The sequence below is a fragment of the Lepidochelys olivacea genome (assembly GCF_965140295.1).
Source record: "Lepidochelys olivacea isolate rLepOli2 genome assembly, chromosome: 4".
Classification (NCBI taxonomy): domain Eukaryota; kingdom Metazoa; phylum Chordata; order Testudines; family Cheloniidae; genus Lepidochelys; species Lepidochelys olivacea.
In genome coordinates this window covers 26,728,399-26,754,193 of record NC_140414.1, presented here as the reverse complement: position 1 = coordinate 26,754,193, position 25,795 = coordinate 26,728,399, and the positions used below count along the sequence as shown (strand labels likewise).

Below are 25,795 nucleotides of genomic sequence, written 5' to 3'. Positions count from 1 at the left end.
TTTAGCCTGTGAAATTTCATAACTCTGTAAGCTAAATGAGATGGTTCTTTTTTCCCCCTCTGACTAATGCTGTCAGTGTAGTTTTTCTTCTGGTTTACTTTGCAAAAATATATAGTGATGAATATATATGTTTGTGTACGTAGAAAACTTGTTTAATGGAACTCATAATGCAATGATTTTACTTACAATCAAATGAAAATATAACTCAAACAGCAACTTCTTCCGCTAATGCTATCACTTCAACAAACCCATCAAAAAATCTCGAGTGGATATCTATATAAGAAAGTTATTTTGACCTTTTAATGTCATTGTAATGTTTTCTGTGACCTGGGAACTAACTGGGAGCCCTAAGATAGGGAAAGACAATGTGTATGGGTGCGACGAAGTTGATGTCTGTTCTGTACTGAAAGGCATTTGATGTTGTCATACCAAATTACACTGATGTCTGGAAGTTCTGACAGCACTGTGGATTGTTCTGCACTTCGGCTTTATTTTTTTATGTTCTGCATAGGCCATCGGGACTGTATTGGCATTCAGGCTATAAATAAAGCTGTTATGTTATTGAAGTATAATGAGTAAATGATGAAAACTCTGCCTCTGGCCTTATGAATCATAAGAACCTTTTTATTGATTTAATAAAGAATGTGCAACAGATTACAGAGAGACAAATATACACACATAAGGACTACATATGTTGTTGTGATTAGTTTCTTTCGGTTATAGATGCTTGTCTTTGTAGAATGTGTTATGTACACATGCTGTAGTTTGTCTTCTGCAAAGCAATAATAATTGGCCTTACATGACTCTCTTTAATTCTTCAGAGTACTGTACAAGCAGTAACTACTGCTCTCAGCTCTCCTGGGAGGTGGGTGTTGTTCCCACTTTAAACACAAACAGAGATGCTAACTAAGTGACTTGACAGGGCACAGGGGAGCCTGATTACACAGCACCTCTGAAAAGTACATTGTGTGCTCCCCTTTACAGGAACAGCTAAACCAGCCAGTGCAGGAGGTGGGGGAACCATTGCACCTACCCCCGCTTCCCCCTCTCGCTGAGCATAATCTTGCCCAAGCAGTGTAGAACTAATCTTTGGAAATGAACAACAAACTTTCCACGGATGGTTGAATTGTTGGATCAGTTAGAGGAATGGGAATGCTGCAGAGTCATTGTTGTTCCAGACAAAGTAGTCATCCTGGGTTTTGCCAGATCTCGTAATTTCAACAATAGCCTCCATTCCCTTCTCGGTGGTATTTTATGTTGCCTTAGATTTCTAGACCACTGTGGAACCTAAAAACACAGGTGTTTTCTCAGAGAATGGAGCTGTCATTTCATCATGAAGATTATTTGCCATCTAGTGACACAGATATCTGTCATCTTGTCTAGACATTTCCCTTACTTGCACTCCAACGGGGGATGAAAAGGATAATGCAGAAACATGCCTGTAGTACTCTCTATATGCTGGCTTGATTTCATTCTGTTTTTAAAAAATTATTTATGGATATGTTTGGTGTTCATTATGGTGGGGCTGTAATTGCATTGGCTAGAGTCAGTAAATACAGTCCGAGGCAGATTTCGCTTATGAAGCTGTATGTGGCTGGCTCAGGGTCAAGTTCAACTTGTGGATGCTCAGACAGCTTCCGTTTGACTCCATTGGGAGTTGCTGATGTATGTCAGAGTTCAGTACTTGGCCCTATTCCAACAAATCCACAGAAACTTTCTTTTCACTTTTATTCTGTTCTTAAAGATATATACCAAGATACTTTTGTAAATGTACGAAATTACACTGTTTAACATCTCAAACGAGTCATGGAGTTAAGGGTAGGTGTTTCGCTAGTCCTCGCTGCTGGCCTAGCTCTGCTCCCATTAAAGCCAGTGGGAGTCTACACTGACTTCAACGAAATCAAACTCAATTGACTCGGTGTAGGCAGAGTTAGGCCAGCCCTGTGTAAATGTAAACATTAGCAGTAATTTTCATATAACAAAATCAGTTTCCCTCTTGATTTATCTGATAAGACCAAAGCCCAAGATTCTGTATCTCTCTCTCAAGAGCTGATGACATCTTAAGTGTCAGGGAGCCAGCTGCAGCAGGATCAGTCTCCTGGCAACTCACTGGGCACAGCTGGCAGGGGCTGCTGGGTTGACTGCACTTCCTCACTGGGCGAGGGGTGTAGCTAAGCTACTACTTGGCCCAGCAGCAGCCAGAGCTTGCTTGGCTGCTCAACACATTCCACGCTACAGCTGCTCTTGGTTCTGCTTCCTGTTCTTGTGCCCTCTTCAATTCCTACCCTTCTCCATCCTTGACTTCTCTGGCTCACCCTTTGACTGTGGCATTCAGCTTCTGATCCTTGGCTCTGACCTCCAGCTCTGCTTCCCGGCCACACTCCCGGGTGTGTCCCAAGGTCTTTATTCTTGACTCCAGCTCCACGCTAACCTCGAGGCCTGGCCACCCCTTGGCTCTGACCATTGGCCCTGACCACCATGTCCTGGTTGTGATCCTGATATCAAGCTTCTGAAACAATGGAAAGACTGTAGAGAATTCTCTGTTTCCAGTGCACATGAGTTTCTCAAATCTTTTACTATGATTATTTATTATGTTTAAAATAATTTATACAGATCCCCAAATTTACACGGCTCTTTGTGGGCCTGATTCACAGCTCAATGACAACGTTGGAAAGACTTCCACTGATTTCAGTGGGCTTTGGATCATGTCCTATACGTGTGTAGAGTAAGGCAAAGTTTCTTGCCCCAAAGACTTACAATCAAAGTCTCTGTCTACCCGATGCATCTGACCATAACATACATTTTTGTATGGCTTGATTAGGGAAGTTTGTGTTCTAACGCTGGGTTTGTATGGTGGCTGGGACATGATTACATAACTGTGTTGGAGGAGGGTCTGTGAATAAGAGTTGATAATACCAGAAACAGTCTTTTCCTGCACTGTTCAATCTGCTTTAGAATCTGGAGATCCCATTCCTGAAGTGGGAACACTGAATTGCTGCTCAGTGTCTTGTTTAGGTATGACTGAGAGTGCAACACAGTTCCTTGGCATGAGTCTCTAATCTTTTATTTTATTTTTTTCCATGCTACAAATAGCAAACATGTAGACACCTGTTCCTTGACACAATTCGACTTCCAGCCCTTATCCTACAAACACTTATGTGCTTAACTTTACTGTTGTGAGTAGCCCTATTCGCAGCAGGAAAATTAAGCACCTGCGTAAATATAAGTAGGATCAGGGAACTAGAACAAGCGGGCCTTTAAACAATACAAAGGCAAATACTGAACAGCGCTTTGGAGAGGAAAATCCTTTAGCGCTAAATTGATTCTAATTGTCAACAGCCCTACAATCAGTGGAGTTGGGCCTGGGCTGAATTTGGCCAGTAATCTCAAATCAGAGACTCAATGGACTCAAGTCAAGGAGGAACTGGGTTTTTTTCATCTGTATTTATTTTAAAAATGGTTGAGTTTTACTCAGGCCGGACTCACGACTGTGCAACTCCAGTTTTATACCAGTGCAACTCAGTTTCGTTTAAGTAGAATAAAACCAGCATATTGCAGTGGTGAATCAGGCCTAGAATTTTTCACTCTGTGCACACCTAGTTACTAAATTGGCATCTTAAATGTTTTTAAATAATCTTTCTTGTTTAACAGAAGCTTTTTGGTTTACCTTTACTAGCAGGTTATTCAATTCTGGAACTGCATGAAGCAAAAGGTCCGGTTATTCTGTTGGCAGAATTTCTGTATTGTTGCTATGGGAATAGTCCTTGAAGTGCTGCAGAATTGCAGTGACTCCTGACGGTTCTACAGCAGATCATTCCACATTCATGATCACTGGCAAATTAGTTGGGATTTCATGACTTTGAGGACTATAATTTAAAGTTCCCTTCCATAAGTTATTGTAGAACAAAATACATGCATTGAATATAGTCTCTGGGCCAGACACATGGTGTTTTGTTTTTATCTTGTTTTTGAAAGAGCAAATGTTTTGCTACAAATTAACCTGCTAATAAAGAACAGAACTACATACTAACTTTAAAAATGTGTTTTATTTTTAGTTCCCAAGAAGATGAGCGGCCTATGTCACCCTTCTATTTGAGGTATTTACTACTCCTCCTTTTTGTTGGTTTCTCTGTTTGGGAAGGACTCGATATTTTAATATAATGTTGGGGATGATGCCAGATATGTGTGAACAGGCTCTAATTAAGTCTAAGATTATTGTTTAATGTCATGATCACTGGCCAGTGGGGCAGGTGAATCCTCTGAGATGTAAAAAGATTGAAAGCTTGTGGGCGTGGGGTTTGATTTAACATCAGACTGGTCAACTTTTCAGTTAGCGGATGAACTTGATTTTCATGTTGATTACATAATTTCATTACATCATTTCGTTCATTAAATAATACTCGTGCTGTACCAGCTCAATGGTGGCTTTGCCACAAGCCTGAGTAAGAGACAGCACATAGTTGCACTGCCCCAGAAACCGGGTGGAAAGTCAGCAGCCATGCAGTGGCTGCTCTCCCGCTATTGCGGGAAGCCAGTGCAGGAAAATAAGAAAATGCCTTACTTCCAGACATGCCTGTTCAGGGGGGAATTGCCATCTGTCTGGATGAGAGAGAGAGAGGCTTGTGTAGGACTCCTAGATCTTGAAAGGTGTGTTTGGGGGGTGGTTTATTGATTGTCATAGCAGTGGAGATACATTTGCAGATTGCTAGGTAGCCTAAAATTTCAGCCCATCGCTCTAAGCTGTATCTCTGTCTACCACTCTGAATAATTCCCCTCCCTCTTTGGTGTTTACACTTGGATACTGGTGGACTCTCACTGTATTTCCACCTTCCCCTGTTAGTTGTTGCCTAGAAACTTCACTCCTAGCTCTCTGTCAGAATTACTGATTCCCATGTTTCTCCCTCCCATTTAGATTATTTTTCCTTCCCTTACATTTTTCCACGTGGAATCTCATTTTTGTTATTTTCTGCCCATATTTCTAACCTCGTTAGAGTCCTTTGTTGTTGTCCCTCTATCCCGCCTGGTGTTGCAACTTTACCCATTTTAGCATCATCTGCAAATTTCATTAACGTGCTGTTCATTCCACCTCCCAGATCATTAATGAAGATGTAAACCAAGATCAGACCCTAACATAGATGCCTGTAGTATCCATGCTAGGTAGCTTCCCCACATCTCAATGCATTTTCATGGATCTATTATGCCTTAATGCTGTGTTTTATTTTTACTCTAAAATAGACCATTCCTTGTAGATATTGTTACAACAATAGCTAAAAATAAAAGATCATTGGACAAAAGTTGAAACAGATATACTTCCTTCTGACTAACCCTGAAGGTTGTGGTAGGGGGAGGGAATATAATAAGGACTCTTACTAATTATGTGCCATACTGTTTTCCTTTGAGTCTCCTTTCTGTTAAAAATGAAGTTTATATTCCTTTAAGATCTGATACATGAAAGCATTCCTATTCAGGAAAGCTCTTAAGCCTGTACTTTTTTTTTTTTTTTTTTTTTTAAGGATGGACAAAGCACATGCCCAAGTGCTTTCCTGATTTGGGACCTAGTGAGGGCTGAGACCTCCCTTAGAGCAGAAATCTCCTGGAAAGAAGATCCAGGAAAATATCAGTTGAGCTGGAGTGATCAAGAGAGATTAGGATGCATGGTTTGAGTGGAATTATTGGTGAAGAATCAAGAAGCCTATTAAAGGGAAGGATGGACTCTGTGGGATTAGAGGAACAATATTTCTTAGGAGGAGGAAATTAGAAAGATTCAAGTGGTCTCCTAAGTATAGGTTTGACTTTAATGGGAATGGATGAAGGCGATCTGAAGGAGGGTGACTTCTATGGGAATGGGAGGATGTACTTTGCAAGTTTGAAGAGGAGTAAATGAGAGCCAATAAGCAGTTTGAAAATGAAGAAATGGCAAATAAGAGCAAAGAGGGAGTAGCACACCTTGTGATACAAACCCTCATGCCTAGCTTGTTTCTTTGTAACAACACTGAGAAGCAATTACTGGTAAATAAAACCAACATTTCTGATGTGTTGTTTATCACACATCAGAAATGTGTAATTGTTAGGCTGGTTGCCAGGTGGAGGTAATTTGACAGGGGAGCCAGCGCATGCTGGGCAACGGCTGGTGCTTTTTCAGTTCAGAGCTCCTGTGGTGGGTGGCAGATTTTCCCATGTGACTTTAGGGAAGCAAATGACGTGTTGTAATCAACTTTGTTCCGGGGGGGAGGGGGAGCTCTTTGAATCAGTGCATAAGTCTGTCTGGTCTGCTGGTCCATTTTATTTGTCCTGGTTTGCCGTTAGCCAAGTTTACATAGTCTGCAGCCTTATTCATGTGATATAACAACTGAATAATTTAATGTAAATACATAGGGATATGGGTTGCTAGGAGTGTAGCGGTTTCTGGGTTTGTACTGTAGTACAGTAATTTCATGCAGACAGTTATGTAACATGCTGGGTGGATGTGAACAAGAGCTGTTCATATTCCAAATGCTACGTAATTCTTGGCTTCTGCCAACTAGAAGAACATTCTATCACTTTTGTGAATGTCATGATGTTTTTATTAAACTCAGTTACTTGATTCTGTATTTCATAGTCCATGCCTGGTGAGAAACAACTTTCTTTTCCTTGATCTTACTAAAAAAAAAAGAAAGAAACAAAACAACCGAAGGGCAAGAATTAGTACTTAAATGATGTTCCGCTTATTATTTTGAATCAAAACTGTTCGTAACCCACTATTATTAAAATATACTAATTAAAAAAATCCATCTTTTGGGGATTTTATTGGAAACTGGGGGGAGAATACTACTCAAGTAAGTCTGATCAAGAAGATCTAGTTCACTTGCTCAGAGGTGCTGTACTGAATACCTTGCAATATGAATATTGCAATAATAAAAGAAAAGGAAAACCTTACTGGCGATTGTCCTAGAAGTTCATGCTTGAAGGGCATATGTGTTCCAGAATGTCTTATCATCAAAGCCATGTGAACATTAGAACTGAAATTGTTACATAAGAGGGAGTGCTCTGGACTACTTAGCTTATACAACAGGAAAGCAAATGTCAGCTGTGTTAGATAACGTAGTTTCACGTGCAAGGAGCAGCTGGCAAAGTCAATTCCAAGTAAGGGCAGTTGTGCCCAGTCTGGTAAGATGAACTAATAGAAGGTAATAGTGATCTGTGGTGAAGTCTATGTTCTAGAAATTATGTTGTCATATAGACTATTTTTAAAGAAATTTCTCAATGGGTATATCTTGATGTAAACCAAAGGAATGGAAAAAGCAAATAGCCTGATTCATGAGTTACTATTAATGAGCTGCTTTGACATGCAGGGCTGTCTCACTAATGAGTACCAGAGGCACAGGAACTAGAGGTGCGGGGAGTGCTGCAGCACCCTCAGGTTTTTACGTGGGGTCACTGGCTGTGTGCCCAACCCCCCAGTCTCGGGACTCTGCTCCCAGGATCCGGGCCGGGGCTCTGCAACTGGCTCCGTGCCTGTCCCCAGCCTTTGTCCTCTTACCCCATCCAGGTCCCCCCATCACGGAGACACGGCACTGCTCCCGGTCCCAGCTGTCATGGGGGGGACGCACGGACAGGGGTGAGGGGCCTGGCTGTCAGCACTCCCCACTATTAAAAGGGTTCCAGCACCACTGATGAACACTGTATTGAAATGATACCATGCCCAACCCAGGTCTTACTGAAGTCTGTGGCAAAACTTGATTGACTTGAAGTCTGGCCCTACACACACTGCATTCATCCATCAGGTGGTTTTCCCCAGTGTTATCCTTGTGTTTTTCCTTTCAATGCCACCATTCTCTTTCTTTGTGGTAATCCCCCTCCCACTCTTTCTCTCTTTAACATCTGTCCCATGTTACACAAGAGAAATGGTCTTATCAGTGCAGCATTACTGACAAGAGTGTTAGCCTGTAGGGTCTGTATGGGTAAGTCATGCAGTGACATTTACTGTATTTATTCAGATGTCAGCCTTTCAGGACAAAATTGAAAATCTGTTTGCAGAGTTATTGGCTGTTACTTAAGGGGCTGATCCGTCAATGTCTTGAGCACCTCCTGAGAGACTCAGAGTCATGTTAGCTAGTCAGAACCCTTTCAGTGTTGGGCCCTTTGAAAAAATGAAACCTTGTTTGGCTGGTGGTTCTGTGCTCCACTGCATGTGCATTAGATGAAAGTGGAAGGGGCGACAGAAGCCTGGAGTATAGATCTCTGCGTACTTATTGCTGTACTCCAGTAGAGTTCTAGCCTTAGCCAGGGTACTTGCGTCACTCAGATATCTCTGCTTTGAACAGTAGGTGCCAGTGTCCACCAGTCACAGGAGATTATACCCGAACTAGGGATAAAGGGAGGCATATATAAGAAAAGCAAAGGAGAATTGCTGTTCTCCATGGGATTCATTTTTCCTGGCATTAAGATAACCATGAAAATACAGTATACCACATTACGGTAAGGCTAATTGTGTTACATTTGAACTTCCAAAAAATGAAAATATTAAGAGAAGGTTGAAATCAAGTCCTTACCATGGTTGGACATAGCTAGGCATTTGCAGCACATCACCATTTTCAGATTTTATACACAAAAAAGAGTCCTCTCCTGCTTTGAAGATTTGTACATCAAATTTCAGCATGAAGCAAATTTTTTATAATGGAATTGTAAATTCGAGACAAAACAAGGTCTGTTACAGACCTTAAACTATAAAGGAGAAAGCACCTAACATTACGATTCTGGATAATAAATAACTTTTAGATAGATTCCAACATCTTCTGATACATTTAAATATTGAAAAGTCCCATTGTTAAACCAGAGGAATTATGTACCAACTAGACTTCGGAATTTTTCTGTTTTTAAAAAGCTGTAGAAACTGTTTTCATTGGCATTTTTCCTCAAGCAGCTTTGCTAGAAGAGTGAACTTGTTTGCTTCTTCTGTAATTTTCCTTTGGTTATCATTTACGTTTTCTTTTTGAACATTTTGCTTCTCTGCATAAAGTAAGTAACCTCCTGTGCAAATGATAGCATTAGTCCTAAGCTCTGAGCTCTCCATAGCCTGAGACCTTGATAATTATAGGTCATTATTGATGGCCAGAAAGCAACACTGTATGCTTTTAAAAATATTTTTAATGTTTTAGATTAAATTTATAGATGTTTTCCATGCTGTTTTAATGCGCCTTCCCTGGGGCAGAAGGGAAAAGCCAGTCCTGTGCAAGATTATAGTACGGTATGTTCTGACTAATTCTAATTACAATGTTTAATATTCGACAGTAATACATTTTGCTCTGCAGTGCCTCTGTTATTGCGTGGGGAGGGAAGGGGGGAGAGGGGAGAAGGTTTTCAGTTCCTGAGTAACTCATATGGCAAGTGCAATAATAGGTAAATGATATACTCTGCACAAGGTGCAGATATTGGGAAGTTTAATTCAAAATCATGACAGGGTATATTCAGTTTAGATTAAAAGACTAAGATTAATTAAAAAGGTAAAGAGTTGTGGTACCCAAACTTTTCTAGTTCTGACCTCTGTGGGAGCCATGACAAATGTGTGGGATCGAGTGCAAAATGAAATCACCCTCATTTGCACATTTTTGGTAGCTTTATTGTAACAAAGAACTATACGTGAAATTCTGGACTATGCCTACACTGCAGAAGAAATTGTGTTCTTAACTGGTGTTAAAATAGCAGTGAAGGGAGGGAGACTTGGCTTTAAATTCAGGTTAACGGTGTGAGTTAAAACCTAGAAGGCAGGGCACCCTCATGATCATGAGTTAAAAGTGAAGTTGCTGGATCTTCACTGCTATTTTAACCCAAGTTAGTTAACCTGAGTTAAGAACACATCTTTTTTTTTTTCAGTGTAGACTTTCTCTAAGAGACACAAACACAGAATTTGTAGACCAAGTGGGGTATGGCGAAGGTGGCTTAAGCTACCTTCGAAATCTCCCAAGTCTTGACCTTCCCTGGGAGCTGGAGAGGACTCTGGCATAATTTAGACAGCCCTCAGGGCCTGTCTAAGTTTTATGGCTGCTTCCTTGGGCTACCCCAAGGGCCACAGCCCTGCCCAGAATCTCCACAGTGTTGTGTGCTGCAGCCCAGCCCAGCACCCCCCGCTCCTGTCTCCATCCCCCTTTCCCAGCAGCTCCGCTACTCCTGGTCTTGTAATGGGGTTCTCAGAGGACAACCTTATGGCTGTCTTCCGCAGTGCTTACATTGGAGGGGAATCCTCCTCAAGACAGAAACAGGGTTTTTAGGGCCCATTTACACCACTCCAGCTCTTTTACCTCTTGTAAAGGTGCCAGAGCAGAGATGAGAATCTAACCCTATATTTTTACCTTGATGACTTACATGTGAAATCATACTCAAGATCTTTTAAGATTAATTTCCAAAGATATCCAACCAGTAACTAGTTACCTTGAGATGCATGCCTCTCCGTAACATTGCTGTGTTCAGTTTGCCTAAGTCCATGCTACACTGATTGTAATTTCCAGCTTTCAGTTTATTCGTGTCAGAAGTTTATTTGCAATATTTTAAAATAGCATAAATAAACAAGGAGAACAGAGGCAGAAATGATTGAGCAAGTGATGAAGGCTTACTCTTTGCTAACAGATCCTTTGGGTCAGATTCTCCTCTTACGTCAGTTTGACACCACTGGAACTCCATTAATTTCAGTGAAGTTACTTCTGTTTTGCCCTTGTGTACAAGGAAGATCAAGCCCCTTACAATGAACGTGCCCAGCTTTGTAATATTAGGTGAGACTGGAGCTAATTCTGATAAAAACTGGTCTGTTGAACTGTAACAGAAATAAATCAGTCCACTTGCCTAATGGGCCTAAATGGAACAGTATATAACCCCTCTCCCCCCGACCCTCCTTTCATTGGAGTTAATAACAATGAGAGCTGGGGTTGCTCAGTACCTGTAAAATTCAGATGCCCATAACTAGGTGCCTAAATATGAATTTGGAGGCCTACCTTTAGGCACCCAGGTTTGAATGTTTTGGCCTTTATGTAGCTGGATATTAACTGGCTTGTCCTGTATTAATGGAGTAGTACTCGAAAAATTTAGCATCTGTTGTCCGAGATGGAGAAGGACCTGGAGGATGTGGCCCTGACAGAGCTGAGGTGTCCATGAGACTTAGGTTGTATTTGCAAGTCTAGGGAGCCAGGTGTAAGCTAACACTGGGGCTCTCTGGTGATTCAGACCCCTCCCCCCCCGGGGGAAGAAGTGTGAGGGGGTTGTGGGAGCAGGTCAGTGAGGGGTTGGTGTTTAAAACAAGACTTTTGTCAGGAATTAGTGGCCTAGGCTAGTTCTAAGGGAGCATGAAATCCCAGAACTGGATAACTCTCCAACTAATGTCAGTGGGGCTTGGGGTGGAGCAGTAGAAGTACATTATAATGTAATGAAAATAATTGACTGTATATATCAATGAGTCAAACGCAGACGGAGAAAATTATTCACCAAGCAGGACATGAGTTCACATTGTTTCACTGATTGATGAACAAAGCTGCTATTTAGAGGCAATTAATTACGCAGTAAGACATGACAAGTAATGTGTTTGGGGCATTCATAGCATGCCTTTGGGTGCCTTGTGAAGCATGAAGCTGAGGACCAAGTGACTTCAGCCACCCAAGAAGTTTAGCAAACCCCTAGGAAATTGTTACCAGAAGTGTTTCTTTGCTCTTAGCTTTTTGAGAATTTCTCATTAAATATCTCCATGTATTTACTGGAAATTAACATAGTCAGAAATACGTTTGTGCCTAACATTCTAAAGCTATTTCATAATTCTGTTGACTCCGTCAAGAGATTTTTTTAAAAAATGGCCTAACTTCCTGGCTAATGTTACAGAATAGAGTAAATAAACCCATTTAGCAGTGCATTTTAATTAAGCTTCAAAATTAAATAGCATGGAAGGCCAATTACTGTGGAATTATAAGAAATTTAGTGTATCTGAAAACTTCTCCTTCAAAATCCCACTATTATTGAGAGACAGGCCCAGTAAAGAGCATTAACATATCACAGGACCAAGAAAAAGTTAAATCCTATTTCTTTTATATGGCCATGCTTACTACATAAAGAGGTAGTTTCTAAAATTTAAAAGGGCTAATGAAGCTTAAATTTTTTTTGAAGTACTTTCTCTTCACCAGGTGGTGGTGGTGGTGATGGGGGGGGTGTGTGTGTGTGTGTGTATTTACTTCATGCTCTCTATGTCCATGAAGTAATTTTAAAATCAGTATTGTCTAGCTCTCAGATAGAACCTACAGTCCCTTAGTAGATATTTTAACAGCTACCCCTAAATAGTTGCCATATGTATATGTGTCATCAGAAAATAGAAGGTTCAATGGACTTGAAACTGAATCAGTGTTGATGAAGTCAGGTTTGTTATGGGTTAAAATCACTACTCAATATATGTGAAGGTTATGAAAATGTTTGGAATTTTATACACTGTCTTGCATTTGATTTTTTATTTACTTTTTGCCTAGAAGAAGAAACTGCATGCTCTAATAATCCTTTCTCCCCAAGTTTAAATGAAATTACATGATAAAAGGCAAAAAATAGTTTTAGGGAATAATAATCATTCCCCCATAAACCTTCAAAATTCTGTCCAAAGTGTGAAATATCACTAGTAAACAAATGGAATGAAGAGCTCAACACTACAGTCATGAAACAGGAGTTTCCTTTTTTTCCACAACAGTAATTTTGCTGGAATTATATGGTATAAAGTGAAGGAAAATGCTATTTTCCGAGTTTAATCTCCTCTTAAGCGTCCTCTCCTTTTTTAGACCCCATGTCTTTTTAACAGAAAGCTTATTGGGGATGGAGAAGCGAAGAGAGATGAGATAAAGGGCAAGTGAATATGTGTGTGTTAGATTTCTATTATTTCTATATAATACATATCAAATATTGATATGAGAAAGTACAACCACACTTGTGGCAGTGATACATTTGTGAGAAATTACATTTATTATGCAACTTTGGCCACTTCATCTGCCTTCTGCCAAGCAACCCATTCTCTGTGGGATTTATTCAAACCTTCCAAGAAAAATATTTAAAATTTCAACTCTTTGAAGTTGCTGAGGGGTCATGGGGAAGAGACTGTAGTGGGTGGGTAGACAGCAGGTGAAATGGTCAAATATGTATGATCAGTAGTATAGCCATGGGATAAATTAAGTTAATCAGCTAGATATCACCTACATGTGTATTGAGGAGAGTCTTCCTCTATATTTGTCTCTTTGTGTGTGTGTGTGTGTGTGTGTGTGTGTGTAAGGATAATATTAAATACAATAAGATGATACAAATGATAAGTGTATTAATCTGAAATATACAACTGTATGTGTATTCTAATGGTATAACATCCATGTATATACATGGAATCGACTGCCAAATACACATGTGCTTTCATGCTATGTGAATCCTTTGAGGAACCGTGTCTGGGTGAACAGTGCAGAGGTGAAGAGTGCACAGGTGAAGCCATAGTTGAAGGGAGTGGCGTGTGTGGGTGCACTGCACTAATTTACACACACCAAGCTGGTTAGTGGGGATGCACTCAATCCCTTGCAGGAACTAAAAGCCTTCTGGCTTATCTACAACATGTGGACTTGCAGTAGTTCTGTCCTCTAGACCTGTAGAGACGTGTGCTGTTGTGTGACTTTACTAAACTGATTTTTGTGACACTTTTATTTTACCTCCTCCCACCAGTTCAAGCTCCTCTCCCTACCACTTGCTACCAGTGACGTGACAATGTGCTTGCCTTCTGAGGAGAGCGAGTGCTCCAGCCTTTTGGCTGGCATCAGGTCTCTGCAGGGAAGCTACAGTAGTTTGGTGGGAGAAATATTAAAGAGAAAGGATAGAAGAAACCTTAGAAACTGTGATTGGTTTAAAGTAATAGAGCAATTATTGAATCATCAGCAATTAAAGTTTCTGAAAGGATGCACCTTGCATGTATAGATTAAAAACACTAAATTTCTATTAGTGCGGCACAGTAAACCTAGAATTCTTGAGTAAGACTTTCACAAGTCCCTCTTGTAATCTAGCATAGGGTCGTTTTACTTCTGAGTACACCAGCCAACCCTGCTACTGATTCTGTTGCTGATAAGAGGATAAAGCCAAATGCAGTGTTTAAGCTAACTTATTTGGTTTAATTAATATTGTAGGCGGGATGAACAGGAGTGAAATCTCATGTGCCCTCTTATCTTCAAAGTTGAGTCAACACATGGGGAGCAATCTGATGGTACATGGAAAGGGGAGGGAATTTCTTTGGCCTAATCTAATCTGACCCTGCAGTTAGATTGCAGAGCAGTAATGGCCATGTGGGATGGCACGTCACCTTACTTGAAAGTGCTTTGAACAGTGAGTGGTGACAACTAGAATTCTGTTATTTTACCTCTTCCTGAGCCTGGAGTCAGACTTAGAGGCAAACAGAAAGGCGAGAAAATATACTTAAAAACAAATGGTGGCGGGGAGCTAAGAACATGAAAAACAGGGAGTTGGGGCAGGGGAATCTGGGAAGAGGAAATATGTTTTACCTTTTTCCTGATGAGTAGTTTAAAACCTGTTAAATGTTGAGTCACTTTATAGCGTGTACGTTTTGAAATCTTGACTCAAAAGAACAGAGCTCATTTGGTTAAACTAAGTGTGATCTACAGCTGCAGAATATTCAAGAGAAGAATCATAAGGTGCTATACCTAAAATACCTTCCTTTTGACTGTAGTCTCTTGGTAGTAAATGACAAGCAATCCAATTCTGAGTGTACTAGCCTTGTATAAATGTACATTCTAATAGTGTGAGTCAAAATTCTGTTGAGGGGTCAGATAGCTCAGTGGTTTGAGCGTTGGCCTGCTAAACCCAGGGTTGTGAGTTCAGTCCTTGAGAGGACCATTTACGGATCTGGGGCAAAAATGGGGATTAGTCCTGCTTTGAGCAGGGGGTTGGACTAGATGACCTCCTGAGGTCCCTTCCAACCCTGATATTCTATGATTCTAAGCTTGTCATGTGCATATGTAATTCTAGGAGATGAATTCCTGCTGATGAATCATACCTTTAATTAATTTAGTAGATGGTTTAGTGTCTAAGAAAAGGCAATGAGAGAAGAAAAGCCAACGTTCTCCTTCAGGTGTTCCACGACAGTACTTTGGTAATTAGATCTTTCTTCCCTTTCCACAGTGCCCATGTATCCCAAGTGAGCAGTAACATTCCTGCTACTGGAGAGTAAGTGTCTCTGTTTATTTTTAAGTTTTGTTGCTGTCATTTGTTGTCTACTTAAGCTTTTAAAAACGTTATTCTCTTATTTTTCTGTAATAGCCTAGTACTGTCCAAAGAAAAGTGCATTGTGTATAGTGATCATAAACCACTTCCTCTCAAATAAGTGCCTGGGTGTCATAGTTCCTTGCTTTTTTCCCCACACCCGTGGGATGTTATGGTTATGTAACCACGGAGATTTCAAGAAGCACAACCTCACTGTGCTATAAAGAGACTCCTTACCTGCCTGACATTCAGGTCCCAAATTTTGGCATATGAATTTATTCTTGCCCATATGTTATATATATACACACACACATACACATTTAGCAAAGTTAAAATACACTTTTATGATATTGCTAATTTTTTTGATTTGTTTGATTTTTCTGAGGGTTTACAAACTCAGCTAACATAATAGTTAGCAACAAGTTTATAAACTCTTCAGTGGCCTCTTGGCCCATGTAGAGGTTCACATTCATAGCTAACGCTTTCAAAATTAACCATCAGATTCTCTCAAGAAATCATTTTAACATAGAACATTTTAGTGCGCTAAATGTTATTGAACATGAATGAATGAAACAAATCTGGAGTTTCTAATCAAGTCTTTTGTGAGCCATGATGTTCCAGAGAACATAAGATACTTCAAAATATCGGGGGAAGTGCGAGAGAAATTCCTTTTTTTTCAAACTGTCATGTATCGGAAATGTTTGTCTGATTTATCTCAGTCTTTACCTCCAAACCCTCCTCTGTCCCAAAAATAAGCAGAAGAAATTTCAAGAAAAAAGGAACATTTTTTCCACAAAGTGAGAATGCGAGGGTTCAGTTAGGTTTACAACGGAAACAGTCTCACAACCTTGACTTTAGTGTCACTACAGTGACTCCATCACTATACTGAAGTGAATAAAAGCTCTGCTGCTCACAGTAGTTCTTATTCCAATCTCACACCAGAATCAAACAGGAGTCATTCCATCAAAATCAGTAAGTTGCAGCAGTGTTAAAACAGCATGGGATCAGAATTGGGCAATATATATATATAGTTGAGTAAAGTTTATGATGAGTTGCCCTACTGTGTGGTCGTCGTACTTGTGAGAAGGTAATCACTCATCATTCTCACAGGTGCTACTATTTCTTATATAATTTTGTTTCACCTGGTGGAGATATATGATGAGTGTAACTATGAATAGCATTCACCCTGATAACCTGTCTGTCCACACTTTCAGTAGCATGCCCTTAACATACACTTATTAAAGAACTTGCTGCACACACATTCATGTCACTTAAGGTCCTTACTTCAAAGAGCCTTTCCTTCTGGCAGGCCTTTCACAGGGGCCAATCACAGTTGCAGTCTGTGCATTCTGTCACAAGGGACTGCTCCCTCCTAGCTCGTCTGGGAGTCAGTCACCCCAGAAGGATGGGGGCAAGTTATAGCCCCAGCCTCACATCATCCAGGCCAACAATGCTGGTCAGGTGCAGTGAGGGAAGTGCGCTGCACCATCGGAAGCGGAGGTGCCGCAGGAGCATTCTGCCGGTGCACCAGGGAGCTGTGAGAAGTGTTGTTCCTCACCCGTACACACCACTCCACCCGCTAGGGGTGTGGGTCAGCACATGAAGAGCCGGTGAGAGAAGGGATGACGCAGGCCCGTTTGCACATATTTGCATCATGCATGCACCAGCCATCCAAACCTAAAGCAACCCCCCTACCCTGGGTTTGCTTGTCATGGGTCACCCAGCATGAGGTGTTTTGCCCATGTTGTATCCCTCTTTCCACCCCCCCCCCCAGTTTTCCCCCTCCCTCCCCAGAACTGGGAGTGAATTTAAAAACACACAGTAAAAAGCTGTAGACCCTGTTATCTTGGTATGGGTTGTCTAATCACTTGAATCTTAAATTCTCATTTCAAACTAAAGTTCTTCATGTCGGGGTCTGTTAATTCGGGGGGGCTCCAGTTAGGCACCTAAGTAAAAATGGACTCCTCTACAGAAGTATTGAGTGGCCATAACGGCCGTTGACGCTAATGGGAGCTGAGAATGCTCAGCACTTTTGAAAATTTGGGTCACTGCTTAACGTGCCCCATTTTAGTCAACCACATCTGAACAATTTAGCTGATGTCTTGCCATGCGTCTGCCATCCTTAGCATGTTTTTGACACTACTGCAGTTATTAAAAAATTGTGACTTCTAAAAAGGGAGAGGTTTTCTGGTAAGTTTGTAAGTTTAATTGACCTTATTTTTCATCTTGACAGATACTTAGAGAAGACGATCCGCTCAGCAGTGGAACAGCATCTCTTTGATGCTCATGGCTCAGGTGGGCAGAGTTCAGAGGACTCCGAATCAGGAACATCATCAGCCTCTTCAAATGTATCCACCAGGCAGAGGAGGCGGCATCACAAAGAGCAGGATGAAGGCCGACGAAACAGAGACGTGTATGTTCACGATTTCTTCTCCTTTAAAAATGATATTTCATTGATAGCATCATAATCACACCCATTAAATAGGCAAGACAGTGGCTCCGTTATTGCAAGCCTTGGCCCCCGTTCCGCAGTTGACCGCGTACAGACTGACTGCTGCACCTGTGGATGAGCTCCATTGGCTTACTTGGAGCTGTGAGCTGCAGAACCAGGGCCTTGGTTTGTGGTCGTTTCACAGCGGAATGGGCTGACGGGTGTCAGCCTAAAAGTAGTGTTTGGTTTTTGTTTTAATTGTATGTATCTGGAAACAGTAATACTCCTGGAAAAAATCAGTTTTGGCATTTGTAACTTAATACTGGACAAAAAATAACCCTTTCAAATGCTTTTGTATAACGAAACAGCTACAAAATTGGGACCAAATTCTAGTTTCACATGTAGAAAGACAGCTTCTGTTCAAATTTTGTAGTGCTCTGTGTGTGCATTTGGGAGAAGAACGTGCCCCTTTTATTAATCAAAAATCGACCATTTTTATCTCAGTGGTTATAAGACAGATAAACAGTATTTTGAGACAGCTTTTTTTAAATGCCTCTCAAGGATTAGTCATACATAGTATTCCTCCTGATGACATACAGCATATAATACAGATGTGTCACCATCGCATTCTGAATAGAGGTTGTGTTCACGCACGGATCTAAGGATTTTTTTTTACTGAAAGGAAAAAATGTGACCTTTCCCCACTTTTAGAAAATAAAAAGTATTTTTAAATGGTCAAGATGTTTGCCCAGTCTAAGCTGTTTCAAAATACATATATAGAAGACTTCATCCCAAGAATGTGTAGTATGGGTGTGTGAGGGGAATTTGATATATTGCTATTTTTTGTAGGGCAGTACAACTGTATACGACGGCCAACATGTTTAAACTCAGACCCTGATCTTGCAAACATTTACGCGTCTGTTTAACATTAAGCGTATGAGTAGTCATATTAACGTTAATCATGTGCATAAGTGTTTGCATAATTGAGGGCTTAAAGTTAGGCTCTTAAATACATATTATAGGTGCCTTTATAAAAATTACCTTATTTTCAGAGCTGCTGAATACCCACAAATCTTACTGGAGCTACAGGCCTTAGCATTTTTTAAAATCAAGCCACTTTTATTTCCGGGGGCCTAACTTTAGGCACCCGGGCTCAAAAATTATAATCCATGCTACTTGACATCCAGGAATATAGATTCATAGATTCCAAAGCCAGAAGGGACCATTGTGATCACCACTGTGTATAACACAGGCCATAGAACTTCCACAAAATAATTCTAAGGGCATATCTTCTCGAAAAACATCCAGTCTTGATTTAAAAATTGTCAGGGATGGAGAATACACCACGACTTTCGGTAACTATGGGATGTTAACATAGCAGAGAAATGTTCCTGCAGTAAAAGCATTTCTAACTGACTTTTCAGGTAAGTAGGTCAGAAGCGGGCTAGTGTACGTGTTTGGCAGCATATATTGCAAGGCAGTTTTTTCTGCACAGCCTCCGCATCGCATTGTATATTTGCTGTTCGTGCTTTGTAGCCCATTTAGCTGCTAACTCTTCAGTCCTGTATTTATCCCAAAGCCCCAGACATTAATTTAAAGCAAATCAAAAGTCCTAAATGGCACCGACAAATCAGGTCATTTCTCTGGTTTCATAGGGATAAAATGTCCTGCAATCTGTCATGGTAAATTGTGAAAATTGAAAATTTCATTTGAGACCTTTTTGATTTTGGCTGGCTTTATCTCTTTTCTGTCTGGACACAGATCTAAAGAAGATCCATGGTGCCACACAACACAGTGGCAGCACACAACTGGGATAGTATTTATGCCATAAATATATGGATGGGCTTACATTTTGCACACCACATGACCTACCGTCTAAATGTAATGAATGACATCTCAGTGGTTTAAAAATAATAATTGCACAAAGTTAAATGGGTCTGGTAAGCCTTATCCAGAGATTTATAATTCTCTGTCATCTACCTTTTCCAGGGACAAAACATAGAAATGACTTGTGACCTAGAAAATAACTAGAGCATTTTTTAAAACTATGAATACTTTTGCCCTCATGAGGACTAGCCAAACACCTCAGTGTCAGATTCTCCTCTCTCATTTACACCAGTGCCACACCAGAGCAACTTCCCTGATGTTACTGAAAGCAGAACTTGAGCTTTGTACCTCGCTGTACAAAACTGCTGTGGATGCTTACAACTGTTACTCACCATTCCAGCCTTCCATCTCTGGCATGATAGATGTGCTTTTAGCCTGAGGGAGCATAGAGGTTGGGAGGAAGGAGATACATATCGATATACAAATAGAAGATACAGTGATGCCTGTATTTTTGAAAGTGTCTCTATTATTGCACGTAATAGAAAAACACCTATTAAGGAGGGCAGAGGAGTGGCACTGCAGAAGAACAACTGCAGGGAAAGGGAGCTAGCAGAAGATCTTCACCCTCCTAAACAAGGAGGCAAAGATGAGCATAGATGACATGTCTGGAAAACACACAGATCTGACTAGACAAAACAGGAATTTATCCCAGTGTCCAATAAGAAGCATTTAAGCAAGCAAACACATTTCCGTGCAACACAACAAATCACACAGCCCTCTCTCACAGCAGTCCAGTTATTCTTGATGAGGCATTTTCGTCCCCATCCTGTTCTCTGTTATTTATCACTCCCTCACCCTTCCCAAAAGAGGCAGGGGGTGGTGGTGCAGTGGAAATCCCTCGTGTGTTCTTACCCTGCAAACTTGGGTAAAGAGATGAGTTACAGTAGGTTTGGGAGACATGCCCAAATTCTGCTTTCAATTATACCGGAAATTATTACAAGTTGTTAGTTGCTAAAAAAAAAAAAAAAAAAAAAAAAACCCAAACATTTTGTCTCTGGGAAAGTTAACTGGCATAACCTTTTAAAAATAACTAGTACAGCCAGGGGCTGATCCATTCTTTCCACTGACTTTGGTGGGAGTTGGATCGTTTCCCCAGTGCTGATGACCATGTTTTCTCATGCGATGTAGTGCACCTGTTTTTAACTCCTTGTTGGGATTTCGGATGTCACAACCTTTGTTGTGTTTCTTGCAATAGGTTAAACGCAGATGGGGTTTAAGAGACAATTCCAGAACTGCACCAGTCAGCATAATGCATTTCTCTGCCAATAGCATAAATGCAATAGGATTGTGTTTTTAAAAAAACAGCTTGTTGCAATGTAATTTGCCTTCCTCAGAGAGGTCATCAACAAAGAAAACATTCCTTCTGGATTCGGAAGCCTTGAAGATTGTATTCTGACTCCTCAGGAAGTAGAAAAATTACAAGAAAACAACTCCGGGTATATTGGAGAAAGGAATAAACCAAAACGGCAGAAATCCAGCACCAAACTTTCTGAGCTTAACGATAACCAGGATAGCCCTGTGGTAAGCAAACATGCCATACAAAGTACAGAGAGCATCAGTATCATGTTGGGAAAGAGCATCCCACTCACAATCAAGCATCCCGCTTCCCCACTGCCTTGTACCTTGTGTAGCCATTTATACAACTGTAATCACTTGCACTTTGCACAGATGTAAATGGCTGGTTAGGGCCATGGAGAATCAGGCCTTACACTTTTAACAAGTTTCAGAGTAGCAGCCGTGTTAGTCTGTATCCGCAAAAAGAGAAGGAGTACTTGTGGCACCTTAGAGACTAACCAATTTATTTGAGCATAAGCTTTCGTGAGCTACAGCTCACTTCATCAGATGGATGCACGAAAGCTTATGCTCAAATAAATTGGTTAGTCTCTAAGGTGCCACAAGTACACCTTTACTTTTAACAAGTGCATTGTGGTTACAGAAGGGCCAAATTCAGACACTGACCCTCTTAGTCTACACATAGCTATTTTTGTTTTTAATAGAGCAAAACAATATGGTTTCAAAAATAGAGTAAGGAAGTGAAATTTGTCCCCAAGCCTGCAAGATTTTAGTAGGATTGAGCCTGTTCAGCACCTCACAGGTTGGACCATCAGCTTGTGTGGGGCTTTTTTTTTTTTTAATTCTGTCCGATAGTTTTCCGTCACAATGTAGCTTATCGGTGTGGTGTTTGTAGTGAGTGAGTGCCAGGGCATTATCAGTGGGTGAATTTGGTGGTTGCCCTTCCTCTCAGCAGCAGCTGCATTTCAGAGGTGCTGTATACAAAATGCTTCGGAGTCTTTAGGATGAAAGGTGATCAATCTAGATACATCACACCTTTTGACTGCAAACATATCTGGCGCATTTGCAATGTCGCGAGCACAGTGGAATGTGCACAGCCTGTAGAAGACATGGGTTTACATTGTGCAGCCTTTTTGTTTTGAATCACAGAATGTTGTGATCCCTGTTTGACCTTCCCAGTAGAAGACAGTTTGCCCACCGTGACAAACTGCAAAAATCGCTGATGCAACATCTCCTTCCCCGTATAGCCAACACAGGCACTAAATGTTGTGTTAGCAGTTTAGAACTTACAGCATATTTCAGCGTGGGCCATTGATGAAGACAGGCATGCAATGCTGCATGATACTTGGCACATCACAAACTCTTAGCACCGCTGGTAGCATTACAATACCCTGAGAAAAGAGTAGGCTTTACCAGCTGTGGAATATTTTCTCTGGTTGTTGTTGGTTGAGTTCCAAAGTCTCCTATAGGTGAGTGCCCGTTAAATGTTATATGTTTTGTTTTGAAAAAGTACATCGTGTTCTGGCACACTTGTTTTAGATTACACAGCCGTGGTTTATTTATCAGACTAAAATGTACACAGATACCGAAGAGGGAATGAGTTGGGTTCTTTTGTGTATTAGATAGAAATGGCATTGATAAAATGAAGGAAAGAAACTGAGAAATCATAGGCTCTGTGTATTAGATTTAACATGAAGCAACAGTATCCGATCGCATATAATAGACATTTAATGTCTGCACCCTTTGAGACACTCTCTCCTTAGAGCTGCCACACGAGACAGATTTCAGCGTTTGGGCCAAGAGTGTAAGTGCAAGGCTCTTTTGTGGGTGTCCAGGAGGTGAGGACATGCAAGGAGCCTCCCCATCCAAAAAAGATCCTCTTGCACAAGGTACTTACAATTCTGAAGTAACTGGCCAGAGTCGAGCTAAATGCTCTCTGGCGGCAAGCACTGACCGTGCAGTAGCGTCCCTGTGGGACAGTATATGCAGTTGCCTCCCTTCCCTCTCTCTAATGGGGAAGACTTATCATTTTCTTTGGTGGGGGATTCTTCTTCTGCTTCCCATTACTGCATTAATGGATGGTACAGTGACAGTCCACACACATGGGAAATACTTCTCTCTTTCTTTTAAATAAATGTGAAGCAAATTAGTTTCTGCAGATGTGGGGCCATGTTCTGGCTCTGGATACACATGTGCAACTTCCACTGAAGTACCACTGAGAGCCTGATTTGCTTTTACACTAAGGCCCATTAATACCACTCCTGCAGTGTAAAGAGGCCTGAAAGTGGGAGGACATTACACTGATGTTCCCATTCAGGCCCCTTCACTCAGCCAGAGTGAAGTCTAAATGAGAATCTGGCCCAGATTGTGGTCTTTAAGAAGAAAAGACTGTCAAAATATCTACTTGACTGAATACCTTGGGGTTGAGGGGTGGGCGAGGCTCTAACCCAGTGGTCTCCAACCTTTTTATGCCCAAGATAACTTTTTGAATCTAAGGGCAACCCAGGATCTACCCTGCCTCTTCCCCAAACGCCCCACTCACCCCATCCCCCGCTCCCTCTGTCGCTTGCTCTCCCCAACCCTCACTCGCTTTCACCAGGCTGGGGTAGGGGGTTGGGGTTCGGGAGGGGGTGCGGGCTCTGGGCTGGGGGCCAAGGGGTTCGCAGTGTGGGAGGGGACTCAGGGCTGAGCCTGGGCCAGGAGGTTGGGGTGCAAGCTCTTGGAGGGAGTTTGGGTGCAGGAGGGGGTTCGGCATGCAGAAGGGGGTATGGGTTGCTGGCTCCAGGAGGGGGCTCAGGGCTGAGGTTTGGGGTGCAGGAGGGGATTCAGGGTGCTGGCTCTGGGAGGGGGCTCAGGGTTGCGTCTTGGGGTGCAGAAGGAGGGCAGCACTTACCTCTGGCAGCTCCCGGTCGGCAGCGAGCACAGCGAGGCTCAGGCAGGCTCCCTGCCTACCCTGGCCCCACAGCCCTCCTGGAAGGGGCCAACACGCTGCTGTGGCCCCTGAGGGAGGGCAGGGGCACGTGGCTTTGCATGCTGTCCCTCTCTGCAATCACCACCCTCGCAGCTCTCCCGGTCATTGGGAGCTGCGGGGGCGATGCTTGCAGGCAGGAGCTGCTCGCAGAGGGAGACCTCTGGCCGCTTCCTGGAGCGGCGTGGGGCTGGGATAGGGAGTCTGCCTTAGCAGCAGCCACGCTGCACTGCCAGAGCTTGGGAACGACTGGGACATCCTTTAGGATCGAACCATCGATTGTGATCGACCCGTTGGTGACCACTTCTCTAACGTCTCTCAAATGAAGGGCCATCAAATTGCATTGCCTATAACAGGGGTCAGCAACCTTTGGCACCTGGCCCGTCAGGGTAAAGCCGCTGGTGGGCCGTTCCGGTTTGTTTATCTGGAGTGTCCACAGGCACGGAGCCCCGCAGCTCCCACTGGCCACGGTTTGCCGTTCCCGGCCAATGGGACCTGCGGGAAGCAGTGGCTAGCACATCCCTTGGCCCGTGCCAACTGTTCTTTGTGAAACACTTTAAGGGTTTCTGGTGACAGGTACTTGTTTAAGTGCTACACTGTTGTTTCTATTGCAGGAAATTGATAATAAAGCATGCTTTTTTAAATTGTAATTGTATGAAAGATAGACCTATGGCTGCTGTTCCCCTGTTCTATGTAATACTTGGTTTGGATACAGTGTTGTAATAGCCTCCAGCGTTGTTGTTCTTTTTACCTAATTTATTATTTTAACATTTGCTGTGTTACAGAGTATGGAAAGTTTTAGCTCCTCAAGGCCGACAGCCAGAGCAGGACCTGATGACATGGAGGTTTTGTCTGATGAAAGGTGACTTTTATAGCTTACGTTTTGCTCTCCAAGTGGTTCTGTATGATGTGATTGTTTCTTCCATCCACACTGCAGCTGAGAGCATGCTTCCTAGGGCAAGCAGACAGACACTTGCTAGTTCTGCTCAAGCTAGCTTGCTGAAAATCACGCTGTAGCGTGGGTAGTGGGCAGCAGCTTGGGCTAGCCACCCTATGTGTATGTAGGGGTGATGGGTGGGTGTGTACTCGGGCACTAGCCGGAACCACCCCTGTTACCATGGCTACGCTGCTACTTTTAGTGTACTAGCTCGAGCAGGGCTAGCATGTTTCTGTCTCCCTGCGCTGGGAAGCATGCTCCCATCTGCTGTATAGACAAACCCTCAGGAGCCCATGGGGGTGACTTTCAGTTTGCTGCAGAGGGGCTTCATCACCACATTAGCCGCACATTGGACTGGTATAGAGAGGAGATTGGCTCTGCAGGAAAGCCTCGGCCCTCTCTTGTATACCAGAAAGGGGCTTGGCACCTGTGCCACATAGAATAGCATGGAGAGTAGGGAGATAGGCCCCAGGATCTGTTTTCTCATGGGTACTGTAAACCCCAGCACACACCCCAAGACAACTGTTGCAGAAGGGCAGCTGATGCACTTCAGCACAGCTCCCTGGCCCCAAGTTTGGAGGTCCCAACCCCCTTTCCTGCACTTCATTTTCCTCCCCCACCCCCCGAGCCCAATCACTCAACTTTGCTTGAGTGAGGAGAATTTTACTCCATCACTGCATTTGTGAGTGTAGGGTTTGTTGGGAGATGTGAATTTGTTTGGATTAAGGGCAGCAGAATTTAATTCTGTTATATTTTCCACAGATAGCTTCTACGAGGAAGCAAAATGGATGGGATAACAGCTTAAAGTGCTGTGACACTCACTGAGTATCGCATATTTACTGTATTTACAAGCAATAGCAAGTACGCTCAAATCCTTTTAAAAGAGATGGTATTGGCAATGATAGCCAAAGTATAAAAAGTAAGAGGGTACAAAAGTCTGTTTCCTTTCACTATGAGACAGTCTGGTTTATTTTTGTTTCTTTTCTTTTTTTTAAATAGCAAAGAAAATGAAAACGATGATGTGTTTTTCATGCACTCGCAGGTT

At 42.1% G+C, this 25,795-nt stretch overlaps 1 protein-coding gene across 5 annotated transcripts in view; it reads left to right on the top strand.

The window, feature by feature from the left end:
• The window catches only part of FAM13A (family with sequence similarity 13 member A), a 187,625-nt gene that overhangs the window by 121,085 nt on the left and 40,745 nt on the right, over nt 1-25,795 (top strand). For all 5 annotated transcript variants that reach the window (XM_084625336.1, XM_084625339.1, XM_084625337.1 and 2 more), the window contains 6 exons: nt 4,056-4,097; nt 15,154-15,198; nt 17,468-17,647; nt 20,887-21,073; nt 24,599-24,675; nt 25,750-25,792. In XM_084625336.1, the coding sequence (XP_084481462.1) occupies nt 4,056-4,097; nt 15,154-15,198; nt 17,468-17,647; nt 20,887-21,073; nt 24,599-24,675; nt 25,750-25,792 (574 nt within the window). The remainder of the gene's footprint in view (nt 1-4,055; nt 4,098-15,153; nt 15,199-17,467; nt 17,648-20,886; nt 21,074-24,598; nt 24,676-25,749; nt 25,793-25,795) is intronic.